At 35.7% G+C, this 19276-nt stretch overlaps 1 protein-coding gene across 1 annotated transcript; it reads right to left on the bottom strand.

The window, feature by feature from the left end:
* Positions 1 to 8175: 8175 nt before the first annotated feature.
* On the bottom strand, positions 8176 to 14268 carry LOC102888311 (tripartite motif-containing protein 51). The gene is made up of 6 exons (XM_006926869.1): positions 13858 to 14268; positions 13475 to 13570; positions 11535 to 11765; positions 10832 to 10854; positions 9774 to 9871; positions 8176 to 8690 (listed from the first exon to the last, which is right to left on the bottom strand). Exons 1-6 carry the CDS (start codon positions 14266 to 14268, stop codon positions 8176 to 8178), a joined length of 1374 nt encoding a protein of 457 aa, XP_006926931.1.
* Between the last annotated feature and the right edge of the window lie 5008 nt (positions 14269 to 19276).

Below are 19276 nucleotides of genomic sequence, written 5' to 3'. Positions count from 1 at the left end.
TTCACTACAGTCTGCTCTTACCTGGTGTTTGAAAAATGATGTTGCTACAAATTTATTGAGAAAGGCTGTCAGATTAGTCTTTTAATTGAGGCAATGGTTTCTCTCACTCCATAGAAGAAGCTTCCTGGACCACTCTAGCTCTCTAGTAACTGTCTATCTTCCAACTACAAGGCTACAAAAATCCCGTGAATTTTTTTTTTTTTATCATCTTTCTTTGAAGCTTGCAGACTGCTTTCTTCCTGTAAATGTGATTTCTCTTCTAAATAGGATTAGGCTAATGCAGTGTTAGTTGAGGGTGTTTCCCAGACATATATGGAGATGGACTATAGGTAAAGTGAGACACCAAGGAAGAATTCCAAGTGGCTGGGGGAAAAGAAACACAGAGTGAAGAAATAATCTTTTTCCTATGATTGGATTGAAGAAAACTGTTGCTACTGATCTCCTTTCAGCATCATACTTATATGTGCCTCCTCTTCCAGCATTCCTAGACTTTCTGTCTATCTTTTCACAAAAATATTTCCTATAAGATTTTCTCAAGTGTGAAAATGATCAACGTAAGGCCTTCCTTTAAAACAAGGGCATGCTTGTAGAATTTAGAGCCCCCCAAAGTTTGAAAGGTTTAAAAGTCTCGAAGACTGATCTGATTTAGGTGACTAGAATGGGGGGCCAAGGGCGTTCCTACATTAAAATTTTACGATAAAATGACAATCAATTAGTAAAAAAAAAGTACTTCCTCCATTAATGAACGTATTTTAAAAACCTCAGGAAATGTGTGTCCAAGTTTCCAGACATTTGCTAAAATTGCTAACCGATGAAATAATTCTTTCTACCTTTTTATAAGTTAAAAATAAAAGTCCTCGAGGTTTTGAAATTTAGATATAAAGGCAGCATATGAGTGCTGGCTTTGATGAGATAATGTTTAGGCAGATTAGCTAAGGTGTGAAATTAATTCTTTCCTCTGATTCAAAGAGACCTAGTCATTATTAACACCTATCTGAAGACTTCTGCAATGCAATCACTTGGAAAAAGTGGGTGTGGTCTTTAGAGGCTCAATATAAGGAGATTCAGGTAGCCAAGTTCATTCTCCAGAACAGACAGAGTGTGTTTGGAACTCACGTGGCTGGGAGACTTCTGAAAGCTACTGCTGTACTTGGAAGGCTTGATCCCTGAGCTGACTTCTTCCTGTGATCACTTCTATAACAAGCACTGGTGAGACCATGAATATGCTCCTCAGATGAGCAAACAATTGGCTATAGAGGACTGCGACTTTCTTAAAAAAGAAAAAAAAAAATGTTCCTGCAACTTTCTTTGGGAAAAAAAAGTATTTCCTAATTTTAATTTATCACCAAACTGAGCTTGTTTCTATGAAATAATGTTTTTTGCCAACTTAGTGGAAACAATCCCATTCCTGTTTTGGCAACCCGGCTTATGTGTTGGAATTAATACAATGATTAATTGTAGTTCTCTTATTTTATGTATCCCTTATTTGTTTCTATGTATTACAAGGACTCAGAAAGTAGTGGGCAGACGTCTTGCAGTTTTGTACTTGCTGTAGATTTAAAATCATTTTTAAGGAATATTTGATTCTGCATGTAGCACACGTTAGAGTCTACTCTAAAAGTAGTACATACCTATATACACAAGAGAGATGGTACTGTATAATATATAATTAGACAGCACATTCAATGATTTGAGGAAAATATTGTTTTAAAGTGAAGTAAATGTTGTCTCAAGCATAAATTTTATGACTTAAATTTTAAAGAAGCTAGAAAAAGATTGGGCCAGCAGTAATGTAATAATGGTGAACATACAGAAATATGAAAAGTTTGAGGGATGTCTATATTTAAACTTATATGAAGACCCAATTTATTTTTTTTATCCAAATACATTTTAAAATACATGATTTCTTTTTTAGTGCTGATTATTATTATCATTATATCCAAATTACATCTTAATACAATCTGAAGGAGTGCTTGATAGTCATTTATGGGACTTGGGAAGATACAGCCATTCGCTTTAATTTTTGGTTTCCTTGATTAGAGCAGTACAGATAACATAGCAAGGAAGACAGATTAAACAGATCAGTATATTCACACAAGTAGATTCTAGATAAAATCTGATCCAGTTATCAATGTTTAGTTAGTTTCCTTTGCGTTAACTCAACATATTCACGAAGTTTTTTGTAAAAAAAAAAAAATGTTTTGGGAGGTGGATTCTGATTGAGATGGAAAAGGAGGTCTGAGGGAAAATGCCTGACAATTATATGAAATAATAAAAATAGAGGTAAGTTAAATATCCTGTACTAAATCAGTGACTGGCACTGAGAATTATGATGGATTGTTAAGCGTTCCAGACTCACCCCCTGGAGCTATAAATTGAGTCAAACTCTTGAAACTTAAGCTATTTGGAGAAAGTAATACCATGACAAAACTAGCATTCTTTTTCATGCAGGAGAAAAGGGAGCAGGAGGTAGAAAGTGTTGGTTAGAAAGCCAAGAAAGTTCTCTACAGATCTTCAGGGCTCTCCTAGTCTTGGCTTCCATTTGTGTCACAGGCACTATCAGGCCTGTTCTGCTCCAGACACAGTGTTACTGAGTCACAATCTGAGTCAAATTTTGCTTAGACCTTTGTGTCTCCAGGGCAGAGACATAAACTCCTGATTTTCTTCCCTCAGAAAAATGGATTCGGACATCTCACAAGCCTTCCAGAAAGAACTCACCTGTCTCATCTGCCTGAACTACCTTATGGACCCAGTCACCATGGTCTGTGGGCACAGCTTCTGTTGGTCGTGTCTCTGTGTTTCCTGGGAGAAAACTGGGAGCCCTGTTCAATGCCCTCTATGCAGGCAAACATCACAGCAGACAAACTTCAAGATCAATAATATTCTGAAGAGTCTGGTATCCCTTGCCAGAAAAACCAATTTCTGGCAATTCCTCAAGTCTGAGGAAAGTATATGTGGGCTACACAAGGAAACAAAGTTCTAGCTCTCAGGAGCACGAGGTTCACAGACACTGCTTCATTGAAGAGGCAGCTGAGGAATCCCGGGTGAGTGATGCACTTCTAAAGCTGGGGGATAGAACAATAAAGAGATGATAAGGATGTGAGGATCATGATGATAATTAAGTCCTCTCTTTACAGAATGTCGAGTACAAACAACTTATGTACCAATGACGAAGCTGTGAGGAAAACATACTAGTATACCTGCATCTAATGGGAGAGTAATTTAGTTAATGGTCATCGTTATTTTGATGATATAGCATTATGCTCAAGGCATTATAAAGCCTTCACTTTGAGAAAGAGTCTCTGGTGTAAAAACTACAGATGCAGAAAGGATTTTCCATGGGGTACATATTTGCTAACATTGAACAAAAAAGTAAAATAAATGACACTAGAGTTAGCAGGGGACAAATATCACTAGTTCCAAATTCTGATGCAATATGCCTCCTTATCTGAGAAGCGGCCATGCTAAGTAGAACCCTTATTGTGAACCAAGTCATTTGTCTAGGGAACCAAATTGCATTGTGGTACTACAGTCTGAAATCTCCTAAAACTGATCATTAGTGAGGGTGAATATGTTAATGTGATGATTCTTCCACGCTGCCCAAAGTAATTATATATATTATCCCTTAATTCTTTCCAACATTTGGGGTGTGAAACCTAAATCTATTTTCTAGTCCTAAAATTCACAGTTCTTTTACAGGCAAAGCTCTCAAACCAGATGAGATCCTTATGGGAAAAAAAAATCCAAGAAATCCAAAGAAATCTCAATAAAGACCTCAGAATATCTGTCTTTTGGATGGTAAGTATGAGACTGTATTTCCCTCTGGCTGTATTTAATATGAAGATAGTGTGAAATGCAAAATTTTGCCCTGGAATTCTCCACTGACCCTCAGGACAAGGACAAGCTTTTGTTTTAAAGTATCCAGACTACTTGGCCCTTTTTTTTTTTGCAACAGTATAAATGACAAGAGATAAAGGAAGTGTCCCTAGTATTTACTGCTGTGTTCTCAGTTAGTTGGCTAGGACATCAGAGATACTTAACAAATCTTTGAAGGAATAAATTAATAAATGGGTGGTATTATTATCTTATTTGAAAGGGAGTTTTGCTAGAAGAGTTAAGATATAAATTCAAAAATTTAAATTTTCAGAATTTGCAGCCTGATTTCAAAAACTGATTAAATTACACAAGTTGAGTTTAAACTCCATTGATTTTTCACTGGCCTGAGAAAACGTCATCAGTGTGAGGAGGTGTGCCCTATAGAGACTATTAGTATAGTGATTAGGGTGTGTGTGTGTGTGTGTGTGTGTGTGTGTGTGTGCGTGTGTGTATGGACATCGATGACTTTCATTTATAACTTACAAAAAGGTAAAAAGTGATTTTAGCTAATGTCTTTGAAAACTTGGACACATGTTTCCTGAGGTTTGTGTACATATGTTCTTTCATGGAGGAAGTTCTTACTTTTATTGATTGATTGACTTTTGCCATTTTAAGATAAAACTTTAATGTAAGAACACCTTTCGCCACCACTACAGAATAGATTTCTCCTGCCACTCACGCAATAGATCAAAACTCCAAAGGCCTCCCAGTGACAGTAGGACAGGAGAGTCTATGCCTGGTACTCCCTACCCAGCTCTGAAGAGAAAGGGCCCAGCTCAGACACTTCTGGGTCAACTTTGTTAACAGCTTGCATTGAAACAATACAGAAATGATGCAACAACAATGGAAAGATTATAAAATTTTTTTAAAGGAGTAACTCCACACTCTGTCACAACTTGATACTTAAATCTGGATACTTTCCTTTCCTGATGTATTTCCCACCAAACGATCAGCTTCGAAATGCAGAGGTTTGGAAGGAGTGGGAATTATGACCTGGCCTTTAAATCTCTCAAAATATCTCTATACTACATATCCATTCCAACTGGATATTTACGACCATGCTTTTTAAAAAAGATCTTGAATTCCAGATGCACTCTCATTTAGTTCCTTTATTGTGGAACGCAGGTCCAAGAACCTTATTTTCCAATTCTTAACCATTTTTTCTAGCACCATCCTTTCCTCAGTGAAGTATTGAAACACAGGTGAATTAATACAATATATCTTTTTCTAAAATATTCATAAAGTGTTTCTAAGAATGATGACATTTGAGTGATTTCATTTTATAACTTTGATTTCCTGTATTCAAGATAAGCTAGTTTGTGCTCTGTAGTTTAAAATTAAGATAACAGATTTTACTTACATTAGAAAAATCTCTACATAGTAGCACTTAAATTATATAAATAACAGGGAGAAGGTGTGTATATGCTATGAAATGGCTGCCATGTCATTTTCATCCTGGTAGTACTGCCTAACTATGTTGTCAGTCAAAAAACCATCATGAGTTTATGTCATTATATTTAAATACAATTCTATTCTAGGTTTACCATGTAGGACCATGTACAGAGTGAGTATCCTGGGTATACCTTCTCTAACTCAACGAATTGATTATTATAGTAAACATATCTGATTATATTGGTAATAAATTGAAATGTTGGCCTCTAAGATCACTGTGAACTTGACTAACATCTGTGAGTTTTTATTTTTAATTCGATATCATTCGGTACTATGAATTGTCTTACAGTATTTTTTCTTGTAGAAACCTTTGTATTAGAATATTAATAAAATCCATTAGTTAAAAACATATACAATATCATGGAATAAACCAGTAATTACAAAATATTGTCACTTACATATCAGTTTAATAATGTAGTATATTTTATTAAATGATGCCTCATATTTCAGAACACTTAAGTTGCTTTCTCTTTATTCAGCTACTGATAATGCTAAAAAATACATCCTTTTGCATATATCTTTGTGAAAAATTCTATTGAAAACATTGCCTGATATGATACTGCTGAGTTAAGGATATTTGGATGTGATTTTGGTAGTTACCACTGAACTGTCCTGATACAGATTGGGATGGTGCTGCTCTGGCTGGCTGGCTGGGGGACTCTGAACAGGTCTCCTAAACCATCCACTGACTGAGAAGTGTGGTGAGGTGGGCACAGCTCAGACATAGGGAAGGAGGCACAGTTACAGGGTTCCTGTAACTCCCCAGGACCAGGAGCCAAGATAGCACCATCTGAGGCATTTGCCTTGTGTATGCTCCAGGACAAATGAGAAGTGTCCTTATAAAAATTGACACTCTAGAGGTGTAGTTATAGAGACTAGAAGAGCTCAGCAGGCGGGACGCTGCAGCCACAGCCAGCAGTGGTGGAGGATGCATCCCTGGATGTAGGTTTTGAAAAAAGACCAAAGCCCTTGGTGGTGGTGATGGCTGAGGGTGGAGGTGAGGGTAGTAGGGCGGACCAGAGGGGTGATGGAATTTCAACCAGATTGTCTACAATGTAATCCTTACTCCCTATACACAGCTCTACTAACAGCTCTACTGAGAAGTGAAATCCAGGTTCCTTTACTGGAAGCTGCAGAGGGGAGGAGCCAGGAGCAAACAAATGGGTACCTCAAACTCCTGTCCTTGGGTGGGTTGGAAATTTGACTCCTGCTGCAAAAGAAATACAATAAATTCTCCAGCAGTTGACCTGAGTTTCTGGCTCTGTCTTATCATTGTCATCTGCTACTGGTTGGTAGCTAAGGGTTCCATTGCCCTAGCCAGAGGTTGACAAGATTATTGGAAGAGGCCTCAGTTACTAAAAAGCTGTCTATGGCTGGGGACAGCTCTGAAAGCTAAGTCTTGTGTTTACAGATAGTATAAAAATCAACTTTCAATTAAAAATAATGCTGATTAGCACAGATCCAGTTTTTGTACAATAAAATTACCTTATTTTTTCTTTTTTTGAGATCTGATGGGACTAAAAAGAAAACATTACTTTGACATAAAGAATTGACCAAAAAATGAATTATTCACTGAGTAAGAGCATTTAGTGTATACTGTTTTTATGTTTTCTATATAAGCAGAAATAGTTTTGTTCATTATATTAAAAATATATGAAATCCTAAAGGAAAACAAAAAATCACCAGAACCCTATGAAAATCACCATTAGCTATACAAAATTGGAATATACTAAAGGCTTTTGAATTTATATACACCTATGGTATTTAAAAGTAAGGGAATAGCCACAACATATATTCCATGAAATGGGTAATGAATAATAATTTTTACTTAATATAAAAAGTTATTTTTTACATTATTGCTGTAATTAACAATCCATTACATATATTTCACTATATTAAAATGATCTATTTCATGTTATAAAATGTTGAAGGAATCAATGTTAAAGTTACAAAAAGACAACCTTATTTTCAATTTGAATTTTCAAACACTTAAACAAATTGGGTAGAATGTGCCCATCATATTGAAGAAAAATAGAATTTCTATAAATAAAAAATGTGATAATTAAGACTAGATAGTTGGTGAAGAGTTTAATGAGCAGATTAATCACAGCTGAAGAAAGGATGAATTGGATGATAGATATGACACAGAGGGCTTCACAGACAGAGGGAAACTAGGGGAGTGATATTGAGATATGGAGGATTATGGTATAATATCATGTATGTAATACATAGAAAGTATAAGGTATGAATAAGTAGCTCTAGATAGAGCTGCCAAGGAAAATGAGAGTACTGGCCTGATCATCTTGTGATTTCCAGTCTAGTTAAGGATACTGATAATGCTTGCATATGTGTAAATGTGATAAGAATTACAAAGAAATGCACAGTTTATGTTTTCAAATAAGATTACTCCAAATTAGATTATTAAACTAAAACATGCTAGATAGGTAGATGAAGAGATAGTAGAAAATTATTTCTAGATTGCCAGTGGGTCTTTACAGCCATGTTTTTTGAGAAGAGGATGCCTGCTCCCTCACTTGCATTGAATTTTACCTTTTTCAGACACTCCTGTCATCTATTATTTTACTTCCTGAGGACATTTCAGAAAAAGCAATAACCAGAGAACATATTGTATGCCATGCATCATGGGTGATGATTTTCCCAAAATGAATAAAGGACAAATTGATATATGTTTTTAATATTATCACCATATTTAATAAGCACAGTAAATGGATATTCATGACATAAAAGGAAACTAAAAATAAAATATAACATACTTGTCTTATTTGACAAGGCACAAGGAAAAGGACTTTCTTAGATATTGAAGTTTCCTGGCATATGAACAGATACTCAATTTGTCTCTGGATGGAAGTGACTACAGCAAAAGATAGGCCTGAGACAGGGAGAAAAGGAGCAAGAAGGGATGCTACATATAAGGGAACTTTGAGCAACATCTACAAAGCTCACAGTTCTACCCTCATAATCCAGAAATACTCCTATTCGGCCAATAGGCCTTGGCACATATTGCAATAATAGTGGGGAGGTGGTAAAGACATTGTAGTGAATGCCTTCCTTAGCACACCCTAGAAGAAAGAGTCCCTTCTCCTCATCTATCTGGACATTCCTGTTATTCTTTTTCCAATAATCATTACAGACTCCAAAAGCCCAATTCCAAGAGTCTTCTACTTCTATCTCCCAATAATATCTACCAGAGGTAAAAGTCTGAGCACCCCATGCAAGAAAACATTCAGATCTTGGAGCGATACACGGTGCTTCTTGAGGATCACATCCAACACTTATGCTTCTCAAATCTCCATACACAAAGACATGACTATTAGTTCTGTCACAATCCAAAGTAATATTTACTGCAAAAAGAAAAAAAAATGTATGTAAGCACATATGTAAATAAAGAGAATTTAAAGTCCTGAGGGAAAAGTGGTTCTTTTAAGATATTACTTTATTGTAAACAATGAAGTCAAAACAGCAAGGACAATTTTGGTTGTCACCTCTAATAAAGTATAGAGATGACCAATACATCTGCAGAACAGACAAATCTCTAATCACAGACATTGAACATATTTTGACAATTGAAATGCTGAGAGTCAAATAGAAGACATCTGAGTTCGCTTTTCACAGCAAATTGGCCAGTGAATAATACGCCGTGAACACTCTTCAGTTATCAAAAATCAGAATCAGAATATTTCTTGTTTCTAAATCATTACATCCTCATTTTGGAAGGGATGTGAAGATCTGCCAATTATTCAATCACCTTTCTAGATAACTGAATAGAAATTTATAGATGTCCATTTTAGAAGTGGTTTCTTAAAATGATTTTTCACAAAACCCTTCACCAGTCTCCTCTGTCCTCATTCTGGGCTGCCCAGATTTTTGAGATTTAACATGTAATTCTTTAGATTATGAGTAAACTGTTTTTTGTTTTCAATTTTAGTTATTGTCTATAAAAATATTTCTTCTTTCAACTTTTATATATCAATTCAAATGTTTACATTATAGAAACATGGCCTTGTAAAAAAATACAAAAAACCCCAAGAAGTTCCAGTAAACTATATATTGCCAAAAAACTGCTCTTCACATTTCAAAATTATATATACTGAATAAATATACAACTTTGTATGTAGCATTGAATAATTAACCTTAAATCTGAGCATTGCTTGATTTATTAACATTTTCATTTCCAGCATCATTTTTTTTACCTGTTAGGTAATTCGTTAATTATGAGCCTGGATTATATTTCTGTTTTTTACTACCTTTCATTCTTCATATTGTAAATGTGACTGTAAAGACATGTTCAGTTAAAAAAGGTCAGTCATGTAATCCACTAATGTATGAAAATAAGCAACACACTTAATAAAGGAGGAAAGGTTACCTGTATGATCCTAACAACACATGATAGCTTATGGAAATCTGGCTGCAGGGTCTGCCCTTACCTTTGAAGCAGTTGAGCCTTTTAATCAGTCCAGGGATGGGCCCCGTGCTGAGCTCTGGATTCATAGGTTGGGGCATGTGCAGCTCCACTGTTTCACTCCTGCAAGAAGAAAGATGAAGTTATCATATCTATAGTTAAAACAAACAGACAAAACTTCTTATTTAGAAGACACTTTAACAGAATTTTTTCAATCCATAAATTCAGAAATCAAAAATTATTACTTTGTCAAATAATTCTTATTTTCAGTTTCTGAATTTTCAAGTATAATGGATAAGTCCGAGTCAGAATTTTCTTGCCCAGGACTTCCTGAAGATCCTTGGTCTCTTATGCCCTTGAGAATATTCAGGAATGAAATTCTGGATTCCAGTCCTCACCAGACTCCACTGAAATGCTCCCTGTCTGGAAATGCTGGAGTCCTCTGAGGAACTTGTTGCATATGTCTCAAGAGAGGGGCTACCTGGAGCCAAGCTGCCCTTGGGACTTCACATTCTCATACCCAGAGGATCTGTTTTATCTATTTTTTGCATACGTCTCAAGAGAGAGGGCTTGTTGCATACGTCTCAAGAGAGAGGCTACCTGGAGCCAAGCTGCCCTTGGGACTTTACATTCTCATACCCAGAGGATCTGTTTTATCTATTTTTTATAACGGTCAACTGCTCTATCCAGGAGCAACACATGACTAGGGATTCTTGCTACTGGGATACCTCCTCTCCCCACTTATCCTGATCCTACTGGTGGCACCACTGAAGTATTCGACGTTCTCATCACACAGAAAACGCAACACCTCCTCATTTGTATACGTAGGCTTTTGAGAACTTAAAAGGAAATTGGGAAGGGTTTTAAAAATTAATTTGTTTTGCAACTTTTCCTTTTAAACTGCCATATAAATCTAGAGTATGGCAACAAAAAAGGATGTCTACATGGAGTGAGGGAGGAGAAAATAGACCCAGGAAAAAAGTGAATCAAGATCATAATAAGTTATGCCTACACTTTAGCAGATTCTGCCTGCTATCTGTGGATGTTGAAAGAGCATCAGATAGTATGAAGGTAGACACTCACCTGTGCAATATGTCTCCAAAATCCTGTGAGGAGAAAAATAGAAAGGTTTAGTGCTTTTTTGCAAATGACTCTTCCACTAAGTCTGGTGTGAGATTTTGAGACAGTTCTAGAAGTTACTTTCCAACTGTATTTCTTCCAAGGAAGCATTAGCTATTTCTTCTCAAACAAACAAAAAACCTAGTCTACCATATTGTCATGAATTAATGTCCTGGTAGAGACTGATTCTTGAAGACTTTGTGCAAGTAAAGGAGCAAGAGACCTGAGGAGTTGCTGTGCTCTGCTGAATCTTGATTAAGCATCCAGAATCTTCCCTATTTCCAAAGTGGGTAGACCCAAAAATGAAAGTAATGCCAGTCTAGATTCCCAATTCTCCCCATATTGCTATATACACGAATTAACCTAAATGTCAGTAAACAACCTACTATTTTGTGAATTTTCACAAAGCCAAATATATCATTGACTTTTAGCTAGAAAGTATAACTCAGGGATCTTAACCATTCCACAAAGTTTCATTTCTCATAGATAATGTAGGAGAGATCTTTGGTCCATAGAGTCCCTGGTAGAGACTCCCAACAAAGTAATTGAATTTATGGAAATAGGTTTTTGGAAACAAATGATGTAAAAGGGGAGGTGTATTTCAGTTGAAGGAATACCAGTGCACATGGGTGTCCAACATCCTGATACCCCACGTCTCAGTTCTTACCAGGAGCAGCTCAACATCTGGTTTATGGCACATATCCTTCAGTTCTTCATACATTCCTCTCAAAAGCTCCCTCTTGCGAGTCATCCTGGCTTTACTTTCCTTGAGTTGCTGAAAAATCTCCTTGCCCTCCTTTTGCAGCCTCTCTAAATGATGTTGCTTCTCCTCATGGAAAAATGGAACCATCTTCTCATACTCAGCACTGATTGTTTCTCTCCTCAAATTCACATAATTCTGCAATGATATTGAGTTACTTAAAACATGAACCCTTTTATCTATTTCCTATTAAGTCCACTGATTCTTCTTTGCCTCATGAAGATCAATTATATTTAACTTATAACCCTCAGTCTCACCAATTTTCACAAGCCACAAAATTTTCTTTCTTTCCTCTTTTCTGCATTAAGGTTAAAATATTTTTATTCAAGCAATTGCATCTACTTTATTCATAATAAAGTGTTTGATAAGACAATCTTAAAATCAAATTTGTGATTTCTTTCTTCCAGCCCATATGTGTGAAAAAGCAACACAGTTCATGCTTAAGAGATTCTTGAAGACTTTGCACAAGTGAAGGAGCAAGAGACCTGGGGAGCTGCTGTGCTCTGCTGTAACCTTAACTTTAGATTTATATTGACTGGATTATAATCCATTATTTAGCCCTGTTTCTGAGATTTGGGGCAAGTTACTTAAACCTATTATGTATGTTGTGACCTCAGACTGAGATGCATTTCATCCAGCTAAATCCTGTCCTAATAAGGTTTCATTTACGATCTGACCCCATTATCTCTTCGACCTTAATTCCTTTCATTCTCCTAATTCACTGATTCCCGTCCTCCCCTGTCATCACAGATCTTTATGGTTTCTCGAATGCCCCAAATATATCTGCCTGCAATACCTTTCCACATGCCATTCTCTCCACCTAGAATTTTCTTCCTGTACCTACCCTTATGGTTGCCTTTCTCTTCAGGTCTCTTTTGCAATGTGCAGTTTTTCAGCGAAGGCTCCTCTAATGATGCCTCCAATTAAACACTCAAACCCTCATCTCCAGTCACTATGTTCCTGTAGTTCTTTCCTCCTTACTGCTTTATTATTCTCCAAAGAACTTATCACTCTAAAGCATCATGTATTTTATTTACGTGTTGACAATTTGCTGCTCTGATTTAGATTGTAAGTTTTGTTAGGGCAAGGATGCTTTCTATCTTATTCCAGCTACATTTTCTAGGTCAATATTTGGCACAGACTAGGTGTTCATGAAATGTTTCTTGAGTGAATTCATATTAGATATCACACCTTCAGAAAGATGACCATCCAGAATGAGAAAATCACTTATTTTTAAATTCCTTTAAAGTACTCAGACAACTTCTATTTAGATACTAGTTTCTGTATTTGGGATGTTTACATGTGTCCGTCAAGATACAAAGCCTCATCTCTTATCATTTTTTTCATCATATATTATTCAAAATTAATTACTTAAGGTACTTAATTTAAGGGTTTCCTTAGATTTGAAACACTGCTCTCTCTTAAAATTTTCCAACTGTTTTCAAACATTACTTGTCCACCGGTATCCATATTAATGCTTACATTGCCTCACTCAGGTACTTTCTTCACCTGAACTTTTGATGGCTGCCAAATGTCTTTTTTGCTCAGTATTTACCCCATCCTTCCACATGGTGTTCTGTGGAATGGACCACTTTCTGCAGTTGTTTATATAGAAGTAGTATTTCCTGGGAATAAACTAGCATGCCTGTGGGTGATATCTGCAGTTTAGTTAGAAATCCTGACTAAGAGCCCTCCTATCATACATAGGGTAAACACTCTCTCCCTGGTGATCATCCTTCCCTATCGAATCTCAAAGAGTATTATGGTTTCAGATTAAGTTCCTATTTTAAGTCACTCATATGTCTACCCCATGTTCATGCTGAAGGTCGAAGGAGTATAGTACTAACCTCCCAAGATCTGACAGTGATAGTTTCCACATTCAGGTTTCTGTCATTTTCACAATATTTATCCCATAAAGAGTGCATTTTCTTCAGGAGTTTCTCCTGCAAAAGAACCACAAATCAATTGGAGCACCAGTGAAGAGGATAATGTAATATTTAGACCTAGTATAAGGAGGGGCCCCAGAATGAGAGGTAAATCAGCTCCATTGAAAACAAAAGGGTCATAGGGTGACCTTGCTTACATCATATATTTGTCACATTTAGGAAGCTTCAGGCTAAGGAACCCCAGGACAGAGATTCTGAAAGTGACAAGCCAATGCTCAAGGAAATAGACCCACAGGAATTTCATATTCCTCTTAGAGAGGTGGATTTTCAGGGGCATCACTCACCTGGTATTCCTCAGCAGCTCCTTCAACAGACCAGTGTCTGTGAGCCTTGTGCTCCTGAGAGCTAGAGCAGTGAGAACAGAGCAGGCGCCTGTCATCTTCACAGAAGATCTGCTTTGTCTTCTTGTGTAGCCTACATATATTTTCCCCAGAGCTGAGGAATTGCCGGAGACTGGCTTTTCTGACAAGGAGAACCAGTTTCTTTATACGAATATTTGTTTTAAAGTCTCTCTGCGATGTTGTTCCCTTGCATTCAGAGCAGCAAGCAAGATCCGAAATGTCCTGCCAGCTGAGGCAGAAACAGGGCCTGCAGAAGCTGTGCCCACAGTCTATGGTGACGGGGTCTATGAAGTAGTTCATGCAGATGGAACAGGTGAGGTCCTTTTGGAAGACTTGCAAGATACTGAAATCCATATTTCTGAGGAAGAATTAGCAACAGGTCATTTCTGGGCCTGGGTTGGTTGGTGAGAAACTTCTGAGTGGTTATGTGAGCATAGTGATAGCCATACTTTTTTCTCTTAGCAATATTTACTAATGCAGGACAAACTATTCTATGGCAGTAAGGGAAAACTGAGGCACACAAAAGAGTCCTGAGGCTTCATAGCAGACATTATTTTGACTAGATGGCTCACAACCCCTTCCACACCCAGTTCCTACAAAATACAAATTTTTGCAAGTATCCATTTTCCTGAAAGTGGATATGAAATTTGGGTCCTGATCCTAATTGCTCTAAATCATTCAGAATTGCTCCCATTTTCTTTTCAATAAATTGTTATTGAGTGCAGGAGTGGGAGATTTAGCCCATAAATCTATTTCAGCCAGTTAATATAAGAAGGATGGTTCTATAAAATGACTTCAGACAGAGGATCATGAAAACCTTAATTATCTTCTTTAAAATAAGAAAACAAACAAGAACACCAATTAAACAAATCTAGATTTACTAGAAGACAAAAGAAATGATGAAAGAAATTGGGCCTTTTTTTCTGAAGGATTGAATTAACTTTTGCCCATATATGTTATCATCATATATCACAACAGTAAGTGGTATTCCTAGAAGTATCGTAATCTATATTTCAGGCAGGAAAATAGAGGCTGAAAGTTTATGTAAACATTTCTCTTGATTTTTTTTAATACAAAAGAGTAGATTTATTTTAAACTATAATATGTATAATCATATTTCAACTACAAACTATTTTGACAGTTCTAAGGAGCTGACTTTTCTTTCCTTACTAGCACAATCAAATTAAGGTGAAAAGGGAAAAGATTAGAATTGCAAATAGACTTCAGAGGCCAGTCAGAGTCATTTACAGAAATTTTTAATTGGGTTGATTTCTAAACTAGGGTATTTCAGAGAACCCTCTCATTCTCTAGTTCTGCATCCCTAATCATTTCTTAGTAACTGAAAATTATGTCTGTAAGCCGAAAGTCGTGAAAAGACAGCATTTACACTCTTACAATAAGGTCTTTTTGATACATTCATTACATATATGTGTGTGTGTATATATATACATATATATAGTTCATAATATATATTATGAACTCCATATGCTCACTATGCATCCATACCTGTAGCAGCAAACACTATATTTTAGATACTTTGCTATAAAATTACATATTTGGCAACTACCTTCTGGCAACATATCGAACAACGACAAAATACACAATACAGCAACAACTCACATATTAATTCATTGCAAAGCAGAGTAAGGATATGAATTACAAACAGTATAATTTAGTAGGTTTAAGATGAGATATTTTTAGCACCCAAATAGAAGGAATTTCCTTGACATAAATTGCTTTCACCTCTGGGTTCTGTGAATGGTTTCCACAGGAATCTTCCAGAAATAATTGTTAAATACACCTCAAGAGGAGGAGTTCCCTGGCTGCAGCAGTAACTTTCAGAATTCTCCACAGTATAGACAACTTTAAGTGCAGTCTGTCTCCTTTAATGAGAAATAAACTTATCTCATGTACGTCCTTTTATTAGAATCTTTGAAGATCATACCCACCTCTTTAGAGGTATTGTAACTCCCAGATATATAGCAAGGTGACAATGGAGATGATGAGGTGTGTGCAGTGAGAATAACTCCCACTTGCCCTGTTGATTAACACCAAGCTTTGTTTCTAAAAATGACTATCTGAATGATGCATCTAAACTATAAATACTATCATAGTAGACATATGTCCAGCAATCACCTAAGATTAATTTAATAATATTTATTGGGTTGTATGCCTTAAGTGAACTGCTAACCAATGTACAGGATAGTCCCTCGACTATACCAACAAGAAGCAGTCTCTAAAATTTCATTTTTTCCTCCTTTCTACCACTTTAGAAGAAATCATTGATTATCCAATATTTGGGGGCCATTATCAAATTTATAAATGTTTTGCCAATCTCCTGGGTAAAAACTAATTATTTTCGTTCCTTTCTCCACATTATTAATTATAGTTAGCATTATTTCCTGTTTATTTGCTCTTTAATCTTCTTTGCCATGAATAAGCTCTTCATAAAATTGTCCATTTTTCTATTGGGTAATCTATTTTATTTTTATTTAAGTACAGATTCTTCACTGCGTTTATGCACACAAATTCTTTTCTTTTTAAAATGACAGGTCTTACACATTCCATTATTCATGGTAGTTACATTATATTCAGTGCACAAACACTCTATTAGCAAGAACTGAAGCATAGTGGAAATACAGGTTTGTCTCCTGTGAACATCACAATATTTTTTACATTAATCGATCAATATATAATCTTGTTTTGTGTGTGTTTCTGTTTAAAGACATCTTATTTAATATATATTGCTAATAAATTAACATGGAATTCTTGGCTAACAGTATTATATGTAGTTCATATCTTAAGAAAGATATATTATCTCCATAATTCATATTACAGTGCTTCAGCACCAAGGTTGAGGGCCTTTTTAAACAGTGAAACTGCCAACAAAAAGCCCCAAAATGCCCCAAACATGGCATAATGTACATAATGTACCATGGAAAAGACACTTGCTTACAGAATGAAAGCTGAAATAAGAAGGCAGAGTCTCCTTGTTTGAACTTAGCTCGGAATGTTCAACTGGCAGGACTCAAACTTTTCCTGGTCAGTGCAAGTCCAAGGATGACCAGGAAAGCACCACAGATATTGGTTTTAGGATTACAAATAAATTTTAGTGACTAGGCAAATTTGCAAATACAGAATCCTCAAATAATGCAGATCAACTATACTTTTATTGGTATGCTAAACTTTTGTGTTTTTATATGAAAATCCAAAAGAGGAAGGAAATTTGGGAGGAGGTATCCAAATATTTTCTGAGAGAATTCTTTACCAATGGACCACAAGATTGCTTATCAACACTGTTGTAGCAGTGAAGAATATATCAGTCCATTGTCACTCAAGATTCAACCAGAGAAGCGGAACCAATAAGGTGAGTGTACATATAAAAAGATTCATATATAGATTTACTACAAAGAATTAGCTTAAGCAATTGTGAGGGCTGGCTAAGTGTGAGGTCTACGGTAAAGAAGGTCGGGAAAAGAAATCACCAGCAGGCTGGAACCCCATGGTCATGGGGCAAAGTGTCACTGCCAGTCAGGAGTAACTGGAGCATTTCAGACCCATTTGCTAACTGGAGCCTTGTTTAAGGATTGTGTAAGCCTTTCTTTAAAGAAGTTCTGCTGATAAAGTCAGGCTCACCTATGAATTTCTCTAGTTTACAGTCAAAATAAGGGATTTCACTTACATCTGTAAAATCTCCTCAAAGCAGCACTTAGATTAGTGCTTGATTGAATAACTAGGCAAGAGGTGTATATACAAAAAAAGGTTGCTGCCTTCATTCCATCCTTATAGCTCAGCCTAGCCAAGTTGGTATGTCAAAAAACTATAAGGTTATATATGTCATTAACTTTAAAAAACATAAAAATAGATCTCCTTTTTCCATTCTAGGTTTACTATGCAGGACTACCTACAGAGTGAATGCTTTGGATGTACCTCCTCTAACTCAATGAATTGATAATTTTCGTAAACATTTCTGATTATGTTGTTGGTAAAAGAATGAAATTTTGGCCTCTAAATCACTCATTGTGAATTTGACTGACATCAATGAGATTATATTTTAAATTTGATATCTTTCAGTGCTGTGAATTGTCTTGCAATGGCATTTCTTGTCATGTGGAAGCATTTGTTTTAGAATATTAAAATTCATTAGTTGAAAACATAAAAAATATTATGAAATAAACAAGTGATTACAGAATATTATCAAAAATCAGGTTAATAATATATAGTATATCTTATTAAATAATACTTCACATTTCAGAACATTTAAGTTATTTTCTATTTATTCAGCTACAGAAAATACTACAAAATACATCCTTTAGGTATATTCTCAATTCTGAGAAATCCCTTTGGGAAGATTTCTAGAAATGATGTTACTAGGTTAAAGGATATGTGTATATAAGATTTTGATAATTACCACTAGACTGTCCTGAATTTAAAATTTAAGTCAGAAAACTCACGTTTCTTAAGAGACATTTACTTCACTTTAAAAGTGAATATTGAACTATTTAACAATATTTTACTCAAATCATTGATGCACTATCTAGGTAAATATTATAGAATATTATGTCTAGAGGTATGCACTACATTTACGTAGACTGTAAAGTATACTGCATATAGAATCAAACACTCCTAAAAAATTTTTAGGATCTACAACATGTATGAAACTATAAGATATCTGGCAATTACTTTCTGAGTCCTTATAATACATAGCAACAATTAAGGGAAACGTAAAACAAGAGAACAAAAATTAATCATTGTACTAATTTCAACACGCATACCGAGAAGGGTGCCAAAACAGGAATGGACTCATTTTCAATTGGCAAATTTCATAGAAACAATCACAGTTTGCTGATAAATTAAAACTCACCAAAGCTTGCTCTAGAAGTAGTAATATGAAGTCAGCTCCGAGATTAAGCCTTCCAGGTGTGAGAATTTTCAGAAGTCTCCCAGACAGGGGAGTTCCAAACACACTCTCTGTTCTGGATGAGAATGAGCTTGGCTCCCTCAGTCTCCTTATATTGAGTCTCTAAAGACCACACCCATTTCTTCTAAGTGATTACATTTCAGAGGTCTTCAAAGGTGCTAATGATTAGATTTAGTGAATGATTAGATTTCTTCAAGCAGAAGAAAAGATTAAGTCAACACCTTTGCTAATGTCCCTAAAAATCCTCTTCGAACATAATCTAATCAAGAGCCACTGATTTTTACAACGAATTGACTTTCATATGCCACCTTTATATCTGAATTTCTGTACGTCATGCATTTTTAATTTTAACTTGCAAAAGATAGAAAACACTATTTTATCAGTTACTGATTTTAGAAAATGTCTGAACACTTGAGAATATTTTACCTGAAGCTGATTTAA

This window comes from Pteropus alecto, unplaced genomic scaffold, assembly GCF_000325575.1.
Source record: "Pteropus alecto unplaced genomic scaffold, ASM32557v1 scaffold7, whole genome shotgun sequence".
NCBI classification, from domain to species: domain Eukaryota; kingdom Metazoa; phylum Chordata; class Mammalia; order Chiroptera; family Pteropodidae; genus Pteropus; species Pteropus alecto.
The sequence above is the reverse complement of the archived record's forward strand: the minus strand, read 5'-3'. Positions and strand labels throughout refer to the sequence as shown.